The 15,800-nt window shown below is 35.9% G+C and overlaps 1 protein-coding gene across 8 annotated transcripts; it reads left to right on the forward strand.

The window, feature by feature from the left end:
• The first annotated feature begins 1,164 nt into the window (after positions 1-1,164).
• Positions 1,165-11,358, forward strand: LOC110037895 (calcium-transporting ATPase, endoplasmic reticulum-type). Of its 8 annotated transcripts, none has more exons than XM_020742623.1 (10): positions 1,260-1,386; positions 1,636-1,700; positions 1,877-3,322; positions 3,631-3,736; positions 4,126-4,247; positions 8,134-8,412; positions 9,234-9,617; positions 9,752-9,861; positions 10,138-10,366; positions 10,441-11,358. In XM_020742623.1, exons 3-10 carry the CDS (start codon positions 1,961-1,963, stop codon positions 11,002-11,004), a joined length of 3,156 nt encoding a protein of 1,051 aa, XP_020598282.1. In that variant the 5' UTR covers positions 1,260-1,386; positions 1,636-1,700; positions 1,877-1,960; the 3' UTR covers positions 11,005-11,358. The 8 variants fall into 8 exon arrangements, with proteins under 8 accessions (XP_020598283.1, XP_020598288.1, XP_020598282.1 ...); XM_020742625.1 differs by having other exon boundaries at positions 1,915-3,322; XM_020742624.1 differs by lacking the exons at positions 1,260-1,386; positions 1,636-1,700 and adding an exon at positions 1,165-1,248.
• Positions 11,359-15,800: the final 4,442 nt, after the last annotated feature.

Raw genomic sequence — 15,800 nt, forward strand, 5'->3', positions numbered from 1 at the left:
CTTTATTCATTGAATTCTAACTAATAGAATTTTAACATATGAATGGTTGAGATTATTTTTTAAATTAAAAAAAAAAACATTTGGATTTTATACAAGGAGAAAGACAAGCCATTTTTTAAATAAAAGTTTGTAAGAAAATTGTATTTTTTTTAATAATGTTCCATCTCTTTATTTAGTAAGCCAAATGCACATGAAAGATGCTAAAAAAATACGTACTTAATAGAATGCCACAAGGGAGTTAATACAAGTGATATGCATACATAAATTATATAAAGATTTTATTTTATAATTAGAATAAAATAAAAAAAATATTGATTTAAAAATAAATTAATGAATTCGTTCTTATAATTATTTATTCTTGATAGCTTGAAACCAGACATTTAAAAGAATATTTTCTATAATACAGTTATTTAAATTTATAAATTCTTCATATATTTTAAAAGATATATCTTTTTAATAATTCATTCATTTGTCTCATAAAAAATACTATTAAGATTAATTTATCTTAATTTTAATATAGCCTTACACAAATATTTTAATGTGATTTAGACATTTTGATATTATATGTAAAAATTGTAAAGATTTAGATGTTAAATATATAAATACATAAAAATTTAATGTTGTGCATCTAAATATGCACGGAATAACCTCTTTGGGAGGAAAAATTATTACGTCCGGAGTCCAATGAATAACATAAGTCCGGAGTCCAATGAAAAGTCCAATGAATTGCCTTCACGTGGAGCTGATAGGAAAAAAAAAAAAACCTAATTTTATTGTGATCTAATTTTATTGTGATCGGGTCCGTATTGTGATCGGGTCCGGTAACACAAGGAGAATATTCCTCCGTGTTATTTTTTATTATTCATGTGTTATTGTGGTGATATTAATGCGTTATTGTATTATTATAATACCGAAAATATTTTGAGAAAATAATAATACATTAATTTCATCACAATAATACCTAAATAATGTGAAAAAATAGGGAAAAATTATTTTCTTGTGCTAAAAAGAAATTTTGGTATTTTCTTTTGTCAATTGGACGACCCTGATTTCATTGGAATATTCCCTTGTATCTCTGAACGTAATATTGGGAAAGAAGCGCCGCTTGCATTTTAATTCCCGCGGCGCATTAGTTTCATATTCTTAAAGTCTCCTCTCCTTCGACCCGACTTCTCTTTTTCTAAAGGTGCGCGTTGGCGTCGGTACTAAGCGAAACCTCTGGTCGAGATTCACAGACCTTACATATAAGTATGGTTTCCTCCCTCATTCACTTCTGAACCTTTCTCTTCAGCTTCGCTTTGCCGCATGCGTCATTCAACCGGTTCATATTTCTGCTTCATTGTCCCTGTAAATTTTGAAAAGGAATCATATTTTACGGTTATTCGGGTAAGAGCCATGGGTCTTCTTATTGTTTTTCTACGTAGTTTCCTTTGGTTGTTTCTTCTCAGTTAGTGCATGGAAGTTATTTTTTTTTCCATTGGCTCCGGTTCCTTCGCTTTTCAAATTCTTCCGCTTCACTGTTCTGTTCTTAGTGCCCAGTCACTGATTTTGATTCTGTTAAGAAGGGTAGAGATTCTGAAACGATTTATTTTGATCTAATAATCCCATTTTTCTATCCTTATTCTTTTGTTTCAGTCTGCTTTCCTGACGCTGTTGTGAACATGACAAGTTAATGAAGTTTAGATCTGTTTCGTGTATAGGTATTGTTTGCAACTTGAATTATTGACGAATTTAATTTATCAATTAGTAACATAAGTTTTTTTTTTTTTTTGCTTAGGAACGCGTAGTACACTTTATTGTATTTTCAAAATTTGGCTTAAATTCAATGATGAATTTCAATGCCACTGTTTTTGACTTGCTCCAGTATATTTTTCAGGATATTGGATGATGCTTGATATTATGCTTCTGTGACAGGAGTAAACCTAAGATCTTGACTTGAGAATCTGAATTCTTTGTAATCATGGACGAGAAGCCATTTCCAGCATGGTCATGGCCGGTTGAGCAGTGCTTGAAGGAGTACAGTGTCAAGTTAGAGAAGGGTCTAAGCTTATATGAAGTTGAGAAGAGACGGGAGAGATATGGGTGGAATGAGCTCAGAAAGGAGAAGGGAAAGCCATCCTGGCAGCTCATCTTGGAACAATTTGATGATGTTCTTGTGAAGATTCTCCTTGTTTCAGCATTTATCTCATTCGTTTTAGCATATCTGCAGGGAACTGAATCTAATCATTCAGGTTTTGAGGTGTATGTGGAACCCTTAGTAATCATCTTGATTCTCATTCTCAATGCTGTTGTTGGAGTCTGGCAAGAGAGCAATGCTGAAAAGGCTCTCAAAGCTCTCAAAGAGCTGCAATGCGAACATGCCAAGGTTCTTCGAGATGGCTACTTTGTACAAGACTTGCCTGCCAGGGAACTGGTACCTGGAGATATTGTGGAGTTAAGGGTTGGTGATAAAGTCCCTGCAGACATGAGAATTGCAGCTCTGAAAACATCAACGTTAAGAATCGAACAGAGCTCACTCACCGGAGAGAGCATGCCTGTGATAAAAACCACAAGCCCTGTGCCTATTGATGACTGCGAGCTGCAAGCGAAAGAGTGCATGTTGTTTTCAGGAACTACTGTTGTGAATGGAAGTTGTTTATGTGTTGTTACCAGTATAGGAATGAACACCGAAATCGGAATGATTCAGAGGCAGATTCATGAAGCTTCGCTGGAGGAACACGACACTCCTCTGAAGAAGAAGCTGGATGAATTCGGGGAAAGGTTGACCTTTGCTATTGGCCTGGTTTGCCTTGTAGTATGGGCCATCAACTACAGAAATTTCATCACTTGGGATGCTCCCAATGCATCCATATGGGATTTTCGCTTCTCATTTGAAAAATGCACGTACTACTTCAAAATAGCCGTTGCGTTGGCTGTGGCTGCCATTCCTGAGGGCCTTCCTGCTGTAATAACTACTTGTTTAGCTCTGGGAACCAGGAAGATGGCACATAAGAATGCGATAGTAAGGAAGCTTCCTTGTGTTGAGACGTTAGGATGTACAACTGTAATATGCTCGGATAAGACAGGAACTCTTACAACAAACCAGATGTCTGTGAATGAGTTTTTCACTCTAGGAGGGAGTGCAATAACTTTTCAGGTTTTTCATGTTGAAGGTTCAACGTTCAATCCAAAGGATGGAGGCATTAGTAAGTGGACCTATGGAAAAATGGAGGCAAATATGCAAATATTAGCTCAGATATGCGCAATCTGCAATGATGCGGGGGTGTATTGCAAAAATTATTTGTTCAGAGCTACAGGACTCCCTACTGAGGCAGCTCTCAAGGTGTGTTATTTTTCTATTTTCTGTGCTCTCTGTGATAGTTTGCTTGTAGAATATCTTGAGCTTAGTATAATAGAAAAATAAACCAAAAGAGAAGGGTGAGAAGGAACTATCGTTTAGAAGAGTTTCTGGTAGAAAAGCAAAATGCTGAATTTGCATTTGTCACCGAAAGTAAAATGTCATGGAGCTGTGATAAAAAAACTAAACAATGTGAACACTATGAATGCTTGCAGAAACAATATGACTTCACTTAATAAACTGAATCTGATGTTCTGAATTCTTATTGTTTGGTGCATTTTATACTTCTGAAGGTGTTGGTTGAGAAGATGGGAATCCCTGATACGAAGGCCAGGAACAGGTTTTATGATTCAAAGTTTGTTGCTGAACATTCTGTTGGTCATAACACGGTCAAGCTAGGTTTGTTTTGGCATAATTTCTGCATTTTTATTAAAGAAATTTACATACGTGGCATACAATTCTCATGTATTTACAAATCTCACAGCCACTTTCATATTTACATTTATAGCGCTTTGATGTTTAAACCTATGTATGAAAATGTGGATTTCACTTTTAAAAAATGGTGATAGTGCTATTTTTGATATGATATTAAGGATTTTAATGCTTTGTCTATAAATATTAAAGTTTTGGTGTCAGACGTTAATATGAAAGAATTGTGTGCTATGTAAATGCCTCTTTTTGTCATGTGATTACATAAGCGCTTGTTAATGGATGCATAACAGTACAGGCGTTAATGGTTATGCTGTTCAAGTTATCATTGGTGTATATTTGTTTTTAAATGTTTGTAGGATGCTGTGAGTGGTGGATAAAGAGATCAAAAAGAATTGCCTCTTTGGAGTTTGACAGAATTCGCAAATCTATGAGCGTAATTGTCCGCGAACCAACGGGAGCTAATCGTCTTCTCGTTAAGGTGCGTAATAGCTGAATTACAAAACACACCCAAGATCAAGATTATTGATATTGATCTATAAACTAAAAAAAATTTGGTTATGCAATTTGATAAAAATTTATGAAGATTTGACCTCTGATCAAATTTGTTGAAGAAATAGTTGCTTTTAGTACCTCACACAAGGTTTTACTTTCATGCAATGTTTTTGAAATTATATCCATTAAAATTGCTTTAGTTATTTTTGTTATAATTGTTAAAATATTTTGACTTAATCTAGTGCTCTGCACTATAAAATCGATTAATTATCTCAATGTGTAGATGGCCTATGCTTTAAAGTGTTACTTTTATATGCTTGGTGCTTTGATAAAATAATCTTTAAAGATTATGAAATTTAGCCTCTTACTCATTCATATGAAATTTCAGATGAATGATCTTAATTTGCGAAATGAATGTTATATGATTGTATTAGAATTATTAGCTTAATTATTAGACTAATTAGTGTTGCAGTTATTATTAGCTATTATTTGCTTTCTTTATTTTTCGTTTTTATATTTATGTATTTCAAAATTGGTCTACTTCTGAATTTGTGTCTTTCTTTTTATTTGGGTCTTATAATACACATTTATATCTTTTTTTCTTATCAATGAAAGTAAGAAGCTCTATTCTCAAAATCTAACATGGTATGAGAGCCATAGTTCTAAATATAGAGCCTCCACCCTAGCCGTCGACCACTTGTAGGTCCTTCCCTTCAGGGCTTCTGTCGCCGACCAACTCAGGTTCTCCCTATTTTTTCCTTCCTGCTACCATACTCAGCGATAGCCTTTGCTGCCAACCCCTCTAAAAGCAACGCAAGCCTCTACCGCCATAGGCCTCAAGTCGTCGGCTCTGTAGAGTACCGCTGGGTTGGCTGGTGGGTGTTTCCGACCATTAGAGATCCTTTTCGCTGGCTTGAATTTTCTCCAGTTCGCCAGTCCTTCCCAGTTGGTGCTTTCAGGGAATTGTACTACCGTCAGGTCTTCTCCTGTTCAGCCTTCAGGATCTTCCAATGTCTCTGTAATCCAACATCACATTTGGTCAGTTGGAATCATGACAGACTCTTTCACCACCGAGCCTTCTCTCATAGGTGTATTTGAGTCCACCGGAGGGTCAACACCAATCTCAATCCCTCCATAGACCGGAGGACTGGAAAATCACATGAACTCCTAATTACAACCCATAAACGGAACGGATCCAATTTTATCTAATGATCCCAAGGCGTGTCTTTATTCATTAAAGGACAGGAGAAATTTGGCTATCTCACGGGAATGATTCGTGAATCTCCTAAAACTAACCCAATGTATGAAATATGGGAAGTTGAGAATTTCATGGTCATGTCATGGCCTATTAACACTACAAAGACTGCAAATTAGCCCTTCTTATTTGTTTCTTCCTTCTGCAAGCTCCCTTTAGGCTGCAGTTGGGGATACATACTCAGATGCAGGGAACTCCAACCAACTTTATGAGGTTTCCAAGAAAATTTGCGAGGTGTAACATGGAACGATGACCATGACCCAGTACTACAATGATTTTTTGGCCTTATGCATGGAATGCAATTTTTACTATGACTATACGTAGAAGTCTCTGACGGACTTTTCCCTCTTTCAGATGATCATAGAAAAATATCACATATTTCAGTTACTTGCTGACTTTAACAAAGATCTTGATGAAGTTGGGAGTTGTATCCTTGGTCGGGATCACTTTCCTTCTGCTCATGCCGCATAAATAGAGATTTGACGCGAAGAAAGTCAGAGGCTTCTCATGCTTGGCACTTTCACTAAAGTCAATCATCTGCCTTGGTACTAATAAAACTCAACACTCGTCCATGCCATCTCAAGCCACTGACTCCACATATTATTATAGTCACAAACCCAACCATACTCAGGAAAAATGCTGGAAACTCCATGGAAAACCAGCGTAAAACTGTCAGCGAAATACTCCTCATCTTTGGGTTTCACTACAACATCTGAATTTGTTACAATACAACCTGCTCCCACTCGGAACACTCCGAAATCATCCGACTTTCTTAAGAGTCAGATGGAACAATTAATCAAATTGCTTGGTTCTAGTCAGCTCTCTTCTAGTCCATCGACGTCCCATTTTCGTCAAGGTACCATTCCTGTGGCACTCACTTCTTTTGTGTCTTCTAGTCTGTGGATTATTGGTTCAGGTGCCACGGGCCAAATGAATGAACGCACTCAAGCTTTCTCGATATATTGCCCTTGCTCTGGGAAAAACACAAATTAAAATAGTTGATGACTTCTGTAACTCTATTGCTGGTAAAGAGTCAGTTATATTAACAACCAGTCTAACCTTGGAAGATCTGTTACATGTTCCCCTGCTGAAATATAACCTGTTATCAGTTAGTACGTTGACACCAATGATATAGATTGCATTGCTTATTTTTCTCCTGATATTTGTGTCTTTCATGAGCATTGTTCGGGGATGATGATTAGAACTGCTAAGCGAGTAGCGGGGCTTTACTTCTTCCAAGAGAAAGGCACAGAGATGAGGACACTTTTCCCAGTAATTGCAGTATTTTTTGATCCACACTGAATATTCGATTATGTTGTTGCATTATCGTTTGGGTCATCCCAGTTTTCAATATTTAAAAAAATTATATCCGTTGATGTTTATTAATAAAAATCTTGCTAACTTCAAATGTGAGATTTATCAATTAGATAAACATTATCATGTTCCATATTTATCCTTCTTACACGTCTCCACTCTCTTTTCACTTATTTATAGTGATTTGTGGGGACTCTCTCTTACTTCTAGCTATACTAATAAAAGGTAGTTCCTTACCTAATTGACGATCACACTTGAATGATAAAAAAACTTTTACGCCTTCATTTTGACCCAATTTAAATCATCGATTCAAGTCCTTTGAATCGAAAATGGTCATGAATTTTTTTAAATCTATTTTAGGTGAATTCTTGGTGAGTAAAATCATCCTCTATCATAACTCTTGTACGGACACTCCTTAACAAAATTGGATAGGTGAGAGAAAAAATCGACACCTTGAAGTGGCTCTCTCAATTATGCTTCAATCTAATGTCCCAAAAAAGTTTTGGAATGATGACGTGTTTACTGTCACCTATCTCATCAATAGAGTCTCATAATTTTATAACTCCTTTAGTCATCTTGATGTCTTGTTTCCCTACCAATCAGTTATTCACCACATTTTAACCCAAAATTTTTAGATGCACAACCTTTGTTCGGAACACCGCCCTAAAATAAAATCACGTGGAAAATGTTTATCATTATGTAGAAAATGTTCCTCCTCATAATTAATTTTCTATGTTAGTACCCAGTACCTAGAAATGCAAAATCAAGATTGATGACGCTGATACACATTCTAAAACCAACTTGGTGGTTTGATTTGATAACTTCTTATAAAAATTTGACCGTTGATCTCTCTTGATGATAAATAGTTTGTTTGTAATACCCACACAAAATCTACTACTTTCATATAATATTTTTGAATTCAAATCCATTAAAATTGTTCTAGCTGTATTGTTATACACGCAATTTTTTTTTTATTTGATTTAATGTACCCCTTGTCTATTACTAACATGTTATCACAAGAAGAGAAAATTACTAAATTTAACGCAAATTAGCCAATTCTCATTTGTGTTATAAAATGCTTAATTACTGTGGAACGGCCTTTGTCTCCAATATTTAACAGCCTTAAAATCTTCGGTAGTTCGAGTCTGTAATTCAGGCGTAAAGTTACATACTCATATTTTTGGACCTTGATGCATTAAGATGCTTTAAAATTTTAGCAAATCATATTAAATGCTTGTCTATGCAATAATTTATTTCTTTTATTTAATTTCATTATTTTTCCTCATTTGTTTTACATATTTAGGGTGCTGTTGAATGTGTTTTGGAACGAAGTACCCATGTGCAGCTCTCAGATAAGTCAGTTGTTCAACTGGACGAGCAATGCAGGCAGCTGATACTTCTTAGAGTTCATGATATGAGTTCAAAAGGCCTGCGTTGCTTAGGTTTTGCGTATAAAGATGATTTGGGAGAGTTTTCTGATTACTTTACAGACAGTCATCCTGCACATATGAAGCTTCTCGATCCAAACAACTACTCTGAAATCGAAAGCAATCTAATCTTCATTGGCGTTGTTGGTCTTAGAGTAAGTTACCTTGTTAGTATTAGCAAAGAGCAAGTGTCAAAATAATCTCCTGATTATTCACATGAGTTCATTTTAGTCCCAGAGTCTATAAAAGTTTCAAATTAGTCCGATGACTATTTAAATGGAGCGCTATTTACGTTTGGAGAACGCATGCAGCTCTCCGTGCGTATTCACCTTCTAATAACTGCTCAATAACCTCTGTGAAGATTATGGGGGGTTATTTCGGAGTTATTTTAGACATTATTTGGAGTCAGCACCCTTCGCAATTACGAAAAATTATTCCATACGAACAACGTATGCAGAGATGCATATGCTGTCCTATCTCGACCGTCGATCAAAGCAAATGGGTATTTCGTTGGCCCCATTTTTAATTTTTTTTTTCTTAAAAAAACCTGATCAACGGTCGAGATCGGACCGCATATGCATACGCTGTCCGTATGGAATAATTTTTTCGCAGTTACACTTTCACATTCCACAGTTACACTTACTTTTTATATGGTGTAAGTTTATTGACTCCAAATAACGCCGAAATAACTCCGCAATAACCCCCCCAATATCAATAACCTTCGCAGAGGTTATTGAGAGGTTATTGGGAGGGGATTACGCACGGAGAGCTGCGTGCGTATTCCGTACGTAAATATTTTCGCTTTAAATGGAGGACTATTTTGGTATCCATTAAAAGAGTGGGAAATAAGTTGGCATTTTTATTGACACGGCTAAAATAGCACCCTTTAAAGAGACGGATCATTTTGACACTTTTCTCTATCACTAAACTCCTATTAAGAACAACAATCAACACTAATGTTGATTTTTTTTTCCAGGATCCTCCTCGTCCAGAAGTTTATAAAGCCATTGAAGATTGTAGAGGAGCAGGAATTAAGGTATTGGTGATAACTGGAGACAACAAGTCTACTGCAGAAGCAATCTGTCAGGAAATTGGATTATTTCCTCGCCTACAAACTGTTAAGTGGAGGAGTTTCACTGGCAAAGAGTTCAGTAGCCTTCACATTAGTCAGAAAGTCGAAATTTTGTCGAAGACCGGAGGCTTAGTTTTCTCTCGTGCCGAGCCACGACACAAACAAGACATTGTGAGGCTGCTCCAGGACATGGGTGAGGTTGTTGCAATGACAGGAGATGGCATTAATGATGCTCCTGCACTTAAACTTGCTGACATTGGAATTTCTATGGGTATCACTGGAACTGAGGTTTCATTCTCTTGCCTCCCTACCTTTAATATATTAAATTTAAATTTATAATATTACTTTAATTTTATAATATTAATTTAAATGCTGTACGCTTAAATTATTTTTCTTAAGATTGTCTCTTTGTCCCTTTCAAGGTTGCAAAGGAGGCTTCTGATATGATTCTGGCCGATGACAATTTTAGCACAATTGTTGCTGCTGTAGCAGAAGGACGTGCAATATACAATAACATGAAATCTTTCATTAGGTGTTGTAATTTCTTCTCCTTGCATTAAGATACCATTAAATAAGGAAGATTTAGGTGGTATAATTGTGAGGAGCAAAATTTTGGTGTTGGATATGTAAATACATAGGAATTAAAGAAAAAATTGCCCAAGTAAGATATGCGCAGTGCCGAGTACGTCAGAGAGGTAGGTTACAGAGATGTTACAGAAATATCCTCTGAATAACCTACCTACATCTTCCGTACTCAAATTTTTCTTGATTGAGGGGCGTGAATCACTAGAGTTTTCTCCTTTTGCAGGTACATGATATCATCTAATGTAGGTGAGGTGATCTCCATCTTTCTTACCGCGGCTCTTGGAATACCAGAATGTTTGATACCAGTTCAATTACTATGGGTCAATTTGGTTACCGATGGCCCTCCTGCCACCGCCCTCGGTTTCAACCCTGCTGATGTTGATATCATGCAAAAATCTCCTCGCAAGAGTGACGATGCACTCATTAGTTCTTGGATCCTCATCCGCTACATGGTATGGTTTAGATTTATAGATGCAGATTGACATGGCACACACTATTTCTCATGAAATAAGCCATACTTTTGCAGGTGATTGGTTCTTATGTAGGCTTGGCTACCGTCGGCATCTTCATTCTATGGTACACACAGCCCTCTTTCATCGGCATTGATCTCACAAGCGACGGCCATACCCTAGTCTCACTCGCCGAGCTCAGATCATGGAGTGAATGCCATACATGGGCAGATTTCTCTCCAGATCCATTCTTGGCTGGAAACAGGGTCATCTCCTTCTCGGATCCCTGCGAATACTTCACAGCCGGAAAGATTAAAGCCGCCACGCTTTCGCTCTCCGTTCTGGTTGCGATCGAGATGTTCAATTCTCTGAACGCCTTGTCGGAGGAAAACAGCCTGGTTAGAATGCCTCCTTGGAGAAATCCATGGCTGCTTGTTGCGATGGGGGTTTCGCTGAGTCTTCATGCTTTCATTCTCTATGTTCCATTTTTGTCGAGCGTGTTCGGCGTGGTTGCACTCAGTCTGAAGGAGTGGATTCTGGTTTTGGTGGTATCTTTCCCGGTGGTGCTGATTGATGAGGTTCTGAAGTTTGTGGGACGGAGGTTATGGGCAGTAGATCGCCACAAGCATAAGCCAGAGTAGAAGGTTTTGATTGTTGTAGATATCCAAGGTGTGAATTTGGAGAAAAATTTACGTAAGTAAGATGTACGCAGCAGCATTGGGTACGTAAGGTAGGTTATAAAGAGGGCATTGAGTGTTATATTCACGTTATACCCCCTGTAAACTCCTTGTAACCTACCTGTAACTAGTAAGTTTTACGTTTCTGTTTTCATAGATTTATAAGTTACATGCATGTTGCAGGTAGGTTACAGAGAGGTTGTAGGGAATATAATGCGGGTATCTTACGTACATAAATTTTTCTCGTGAATTTGCAACCATTATACAAAAATGTAAGTGAAGAAAAATATCAATAGCAAATATAGTAAGCTTTCCTCTTTGGGCCTTATAATATATTTTTTATGCATTTTTTTTTTCTTTTATGTTGGCTAAAATGATTTTGATGTTGTTGAGGGATGGCATACTGGGCTCATGTAGAGTCTTATCATATTAGTTTTGGGGCATTTACATACATAACACCCAAGTCCAATGTATTTACCATATTTAACACCCAAATTTTGCTTTTATCCTTTTACCACATAAATCTTTCATATCACATAAAAAAAATGCAATTTTTTTTTTCTTACTTCAAAAACTCAAATGTACTTTTTCATGCATCGTTAAGGAGGCATATAAGTAAAAAATGAAGCTCAGATGTTATATATGTAAATATATAATAATTGAATGGTTCATATGTAAATGCTCTATTAATTTCTTGATGGATGGGCATTAACTGAAAATATAAACAAATATATAAGTTTAAAAATTAATATTTTAGTTACTCCGTTATTGTTTTCATTTTCAAAAAGGTTTTATTTTTATCTCTAAATGTTTGCAATTTTTTTTTCTTAATTGAAATAGAACATTTTTCTTAAATAATCGGGGACTGTTTGGTTCAATTTCTTTTGATTTAGACTATGTTATTTATAGTGAAAGGTTTAAGTTTGATGTTCTCCTTCATTGAAGTATTCTAAATAACATTAATAGCTAAGCTTAGCACAACAAAGAACCTATCTTTTTAATGTTTTTTAGATAATATTGCTATAATGATAATGGTGCTATACATATGGAAATATTATAATTCAAATGTTACAAGGATGACAAGTTATCCGTACAAAAGTTTGTAATTTAATAGAAGTGAAGGTGTTTGATTGATAATATATGTGAGTTAAAAAACATTCATTCAAAAAATTAACAAGAATATGCGATTCGAAAAGTACAGCATGGGGAACATTACATATTATTGTGTGCAAGTAAATTTGTAGCGGTAGAGTGATATATTTACGTCCTAGTATTATGCGAAAAAGCAACTCGCATACAAATAACAAGAAAAATCGATAGAGAATAACTATAGTTTTTACATGAAAAACCCGAAACCATAAAAACCATGTCGATGTAGGTTACGAGACTCTATCGACTCTTGAATAGCCGGAAGCAATATTACACAAGTGGGCGTTATCAAAGTGAATTCTGCTAGAGGAGTGATGGAATTTTTTAGGGAAGTGATGGTGACTTGGAAGCGATCAAAGAAGATCGACAGTAGAGGTAATGTGCTAGAAAATTTGATGCTAGTGTCGTCAATAACGTCAAAACGGTGATGGTCAGGTAGTAGAGGTCCAGTCGTAGCGACAACCCAATGACCGTAGTTTGACAACAATGCTAGTGGTGTTCGGACAATGAAGTTCTGGCGACGGCGGCCAAACAACGGTGGTCCAACTATTGTAATAGTGGTGGCCAGACACCACTTGTCCGACAACAATGACCCGTTGATGATGGTTTAAAGATGACAATAGTGGTGGCCATGTAGTTGTAGTCTTATGGTGGTGGTGGCTAGGCGACGATGGTCCAAGGATGGCAATGGTGGTGGTTGGGTAACGGTAGTTCGACAATGGAGACTAGAGTGTGGTCGTTTTGCAGTGACAACAGTGGTCTAGTTATGATGATGGGAAGACAATCTCGTTTTGCAGTGACAACAGTGATGGTCGAACAACAGTGGTCTAGTTATGATGATGGGAAGACAATGGTAATCTGACAGTAGGGATGGTGGTGGCAGGGTAGTGGTGGTCCGATGTCGATAGTGGCCATATGAAGGTGGTATGACGATAGTAACAGTGATGTCTGAATAGCAGTGTTCTGGTGGTAGCAGTGGCCAGATGGCTGTGATGAAACTCATAACCCTTAAAAGCTTGGAGCTTCTTTAGCTTTCTTCTCCAGGCTTAGACCCCCTTCATGAAAAGAGTGAGAGTCTATTTATAGATTTGGTGAGTAGCATGCTTCTTAAATACAATATGAATCCATACCACTCCATTCGATGACCTAGAGTGAACCCTTTGATCAGATGATATTTTAAGAGTATTTAAGCTTCTTAATGATGTAAGAATTAAGTGATCTTGGGCCTATTGAACTTATCTCATCGAGATGCTCGATATGACTATAAATTTGTTAGATTTGAAAATCATTTGATTCCCATAATATATTTCAAAATCTCTTATTATGCTTTAAGTGTCTTGTTTAGGCTCACTTGGACTGGGATTGAATTATGTTTTTTTATCAATTGACTCATTTATCAAGACACTTCATTTGAATCATAATATATGTAATTAAATATTTGAAGCTTTTAGCTCCGACGTGCATCAAGATTCATGCTTCATTAAGCCAATATTTTGGGGACATATCAAGTATGTATTTCATATCAACTGGCTCGTTTAGATTCTATTTATGTTAAGAGAGGCAGAGATAGACCGAAAAAAATTTAGGCATACTGTATAAAAAATGATCTTAATCTATTAGAATTAAATGATAATATGACTTCTAATAGGACATAATGGAGAAAAAAAACTCGTGTAGCCGACCCGACCACTTAATGGGATAAAGACTAATTGTTATCGTCATTGTTTTATATGGTAAATATTGCCTCTAATTTCTTAGCATGGCATTTTTTTAGCGCTTTAGAAAGGTTGAAAATTGCACATGGTTTTAAAATAAGATAACATGTATGAACCCAAGTTTTCCTGTCAACTCATGGTTTCACGCGCGCAGGACGTCATATCATGAACAGTCAACTCATGGTTTCACGCGCGCAGGACGTCATATAAAAATTGAAACTATAGGTTGGAATTTTGTTGCAAATTTTGATATTTGAGTGTGGATTTGATAAATATATGAAAACTGTTGTTAATTTTATAAATAATAAACTTTAAATGCTATATTAGTATGTAAGTGCCACAATTGATGTGATTGAATCGGAGGTTCAACCTGATGACCAATAAAATCATAAATGTATTTAAAAATAACAATACATAAGAGTTACATCCCACTCAATCCTTATGTATTTAAATAACTAACACTTAAAGTTTAATTTTAACATATCTTATTTTATCTATACATGAAAACATGTATTTCAATTTTTAAAAATTAAAATCGTGATATGTTTTATGTGATATGGATAATTTTTGTGGTATGAATATAAAATAGAAGAGTTTTAGGCGTCATATGTGTAAATAAGTAAAATTGAATGATATTTATGTAAATTGAATTTCTTTGTAATAATGGTTTATTTGATTTGATCTAGTGATTTGGGCGGTATAAATGTAAAAAATAGAGTTTAGGTATGTAAAATGCATAAAATTTGGTGGTTTTATGCAATAGAACGACCTGTCTGGTTCGATTTTCTAAATCTCATAAAAACTTACTGAAGAAAGAAACTGTTAAAATCGTCCCTCTCCATTAATCTCTTGGTTGAGAGCTTTAATCCCATCTACAAGATCTAAAATTCGATACTCTGTTTGTTTCTGCTCTGAAAATCATCTTTTTAAGAAATTCTGTTACAATGAAAACTTAGTGCATGATATCAAATAATGATAATAATAAATTAAAAGAAGAGAGATTTATATTCCCTTAAAATCAAACTTGGCCAAAACTTGAGTCATTTAAGCGTTTGATGAGGTGATCTAAGAAGAATTAATTACAATTTACACCCTCTAGTTTAGTCAATTTGATCAACCCCCAAATAAGGATAGGATCCAAGTAGATTTTCTCCTCAAAAATAAAAAAAAAAGGGAAAAAAGGCTTATTCATAAAAAAATCAAAACAAACATGCTTAATTTGACAAGAGAGAGCTGATAAAGCGAGTGATCCAACCCAGATTAAACGAGGTCTAGCTTCTGCAGTAATAGTTAGCCTGGCAGCCTCTACTATAAGCATTCCCAGGCTTGTTAGTTCCCCCAGCTGGCCTATCCGGATCCAAAGCCCCATAACTTATGTGGTTTCCCGTCTGAAGAAGCCTTCTTCCATTCTCTGGCTCTAAATCCCACTCTGATATATAAATATTCTGCAAGAAAGATGAGTTTTTGTACCCATGGATATGATCTTCCATGACTGCACTGCAGCTGTTGCAGATAAATAGTATAAGAAGAAGAATATTCATATAATATGGTAGAGGTGTTGCCCTTCTTAGTTCGGTCGCCATGGCCGCCTTTCTGTGGCTTCTGCTCTGCTAGAAATGCCTATGTTGATCGGTACGTATCCTTCTATTTTTAATTTGGAAGCTCATTGTATCACATGCATGTGAGTGCATTGGCGAATAATTTGAAAAAGTGTGGGGTTTTCCAGTTGTTGATGGCTCACCTGTCCATCATGGTTTGCCCTACATCTTTTTGTCGTTATTTTACATTTAAGAAGATTTACTTATATATCATTCAGTTCTTATGTATTTACATGTCTGACAAGTAAATTTTAATTTTTGCATACATATCATCTTATTTATGGATAAGAAGATGTAT

The sequence above is a fragment of the Phalaenopsis equestris genome, unplaced genomic scaffold (genome assembly GCF_001263595.1).
Source record: "Phalaenopsis equestris unplaced genomic scaffold, ASM126359v1 Scaffold226633, whole genome shotgun sequence".
NCBI classification, from domain to species: Eukaryota; Viridiplantae; Streptophyta; class Magnoliopsida; order Asparagales; family Orchidaceae; genus Phalaenopsis; species Phalaenopsis equestris.

What these genes read in the sequence shown, in the direction of transcription:
- LOC110037895 (XM_020742624.1), top strand. Translation starts at nt 1,961, where the DNA reads ATGGACGAGAAGCCATTTCCAGCATGGTCATGGCCGGTTGAGCAGTGC. An exon ending in CTACTGAGGCAGCTCTCAAG is followed by an intron (nt 3,323 to 3,630) that starts GTGTGTTATTTT and finishes ATACTTCTGAAG; the next exon opens with GTGTTGGTTGAGAAGATGGG. An exon ending in TGGGTATCACTGGAACTGAG is followed by an intron (nt 9,618 to 9,751) that starts GTTTCATTCTCT and finishes GTCCCTTTCAAG; the next exon opens with GTTGCAAAGGAGGCTTCTGA.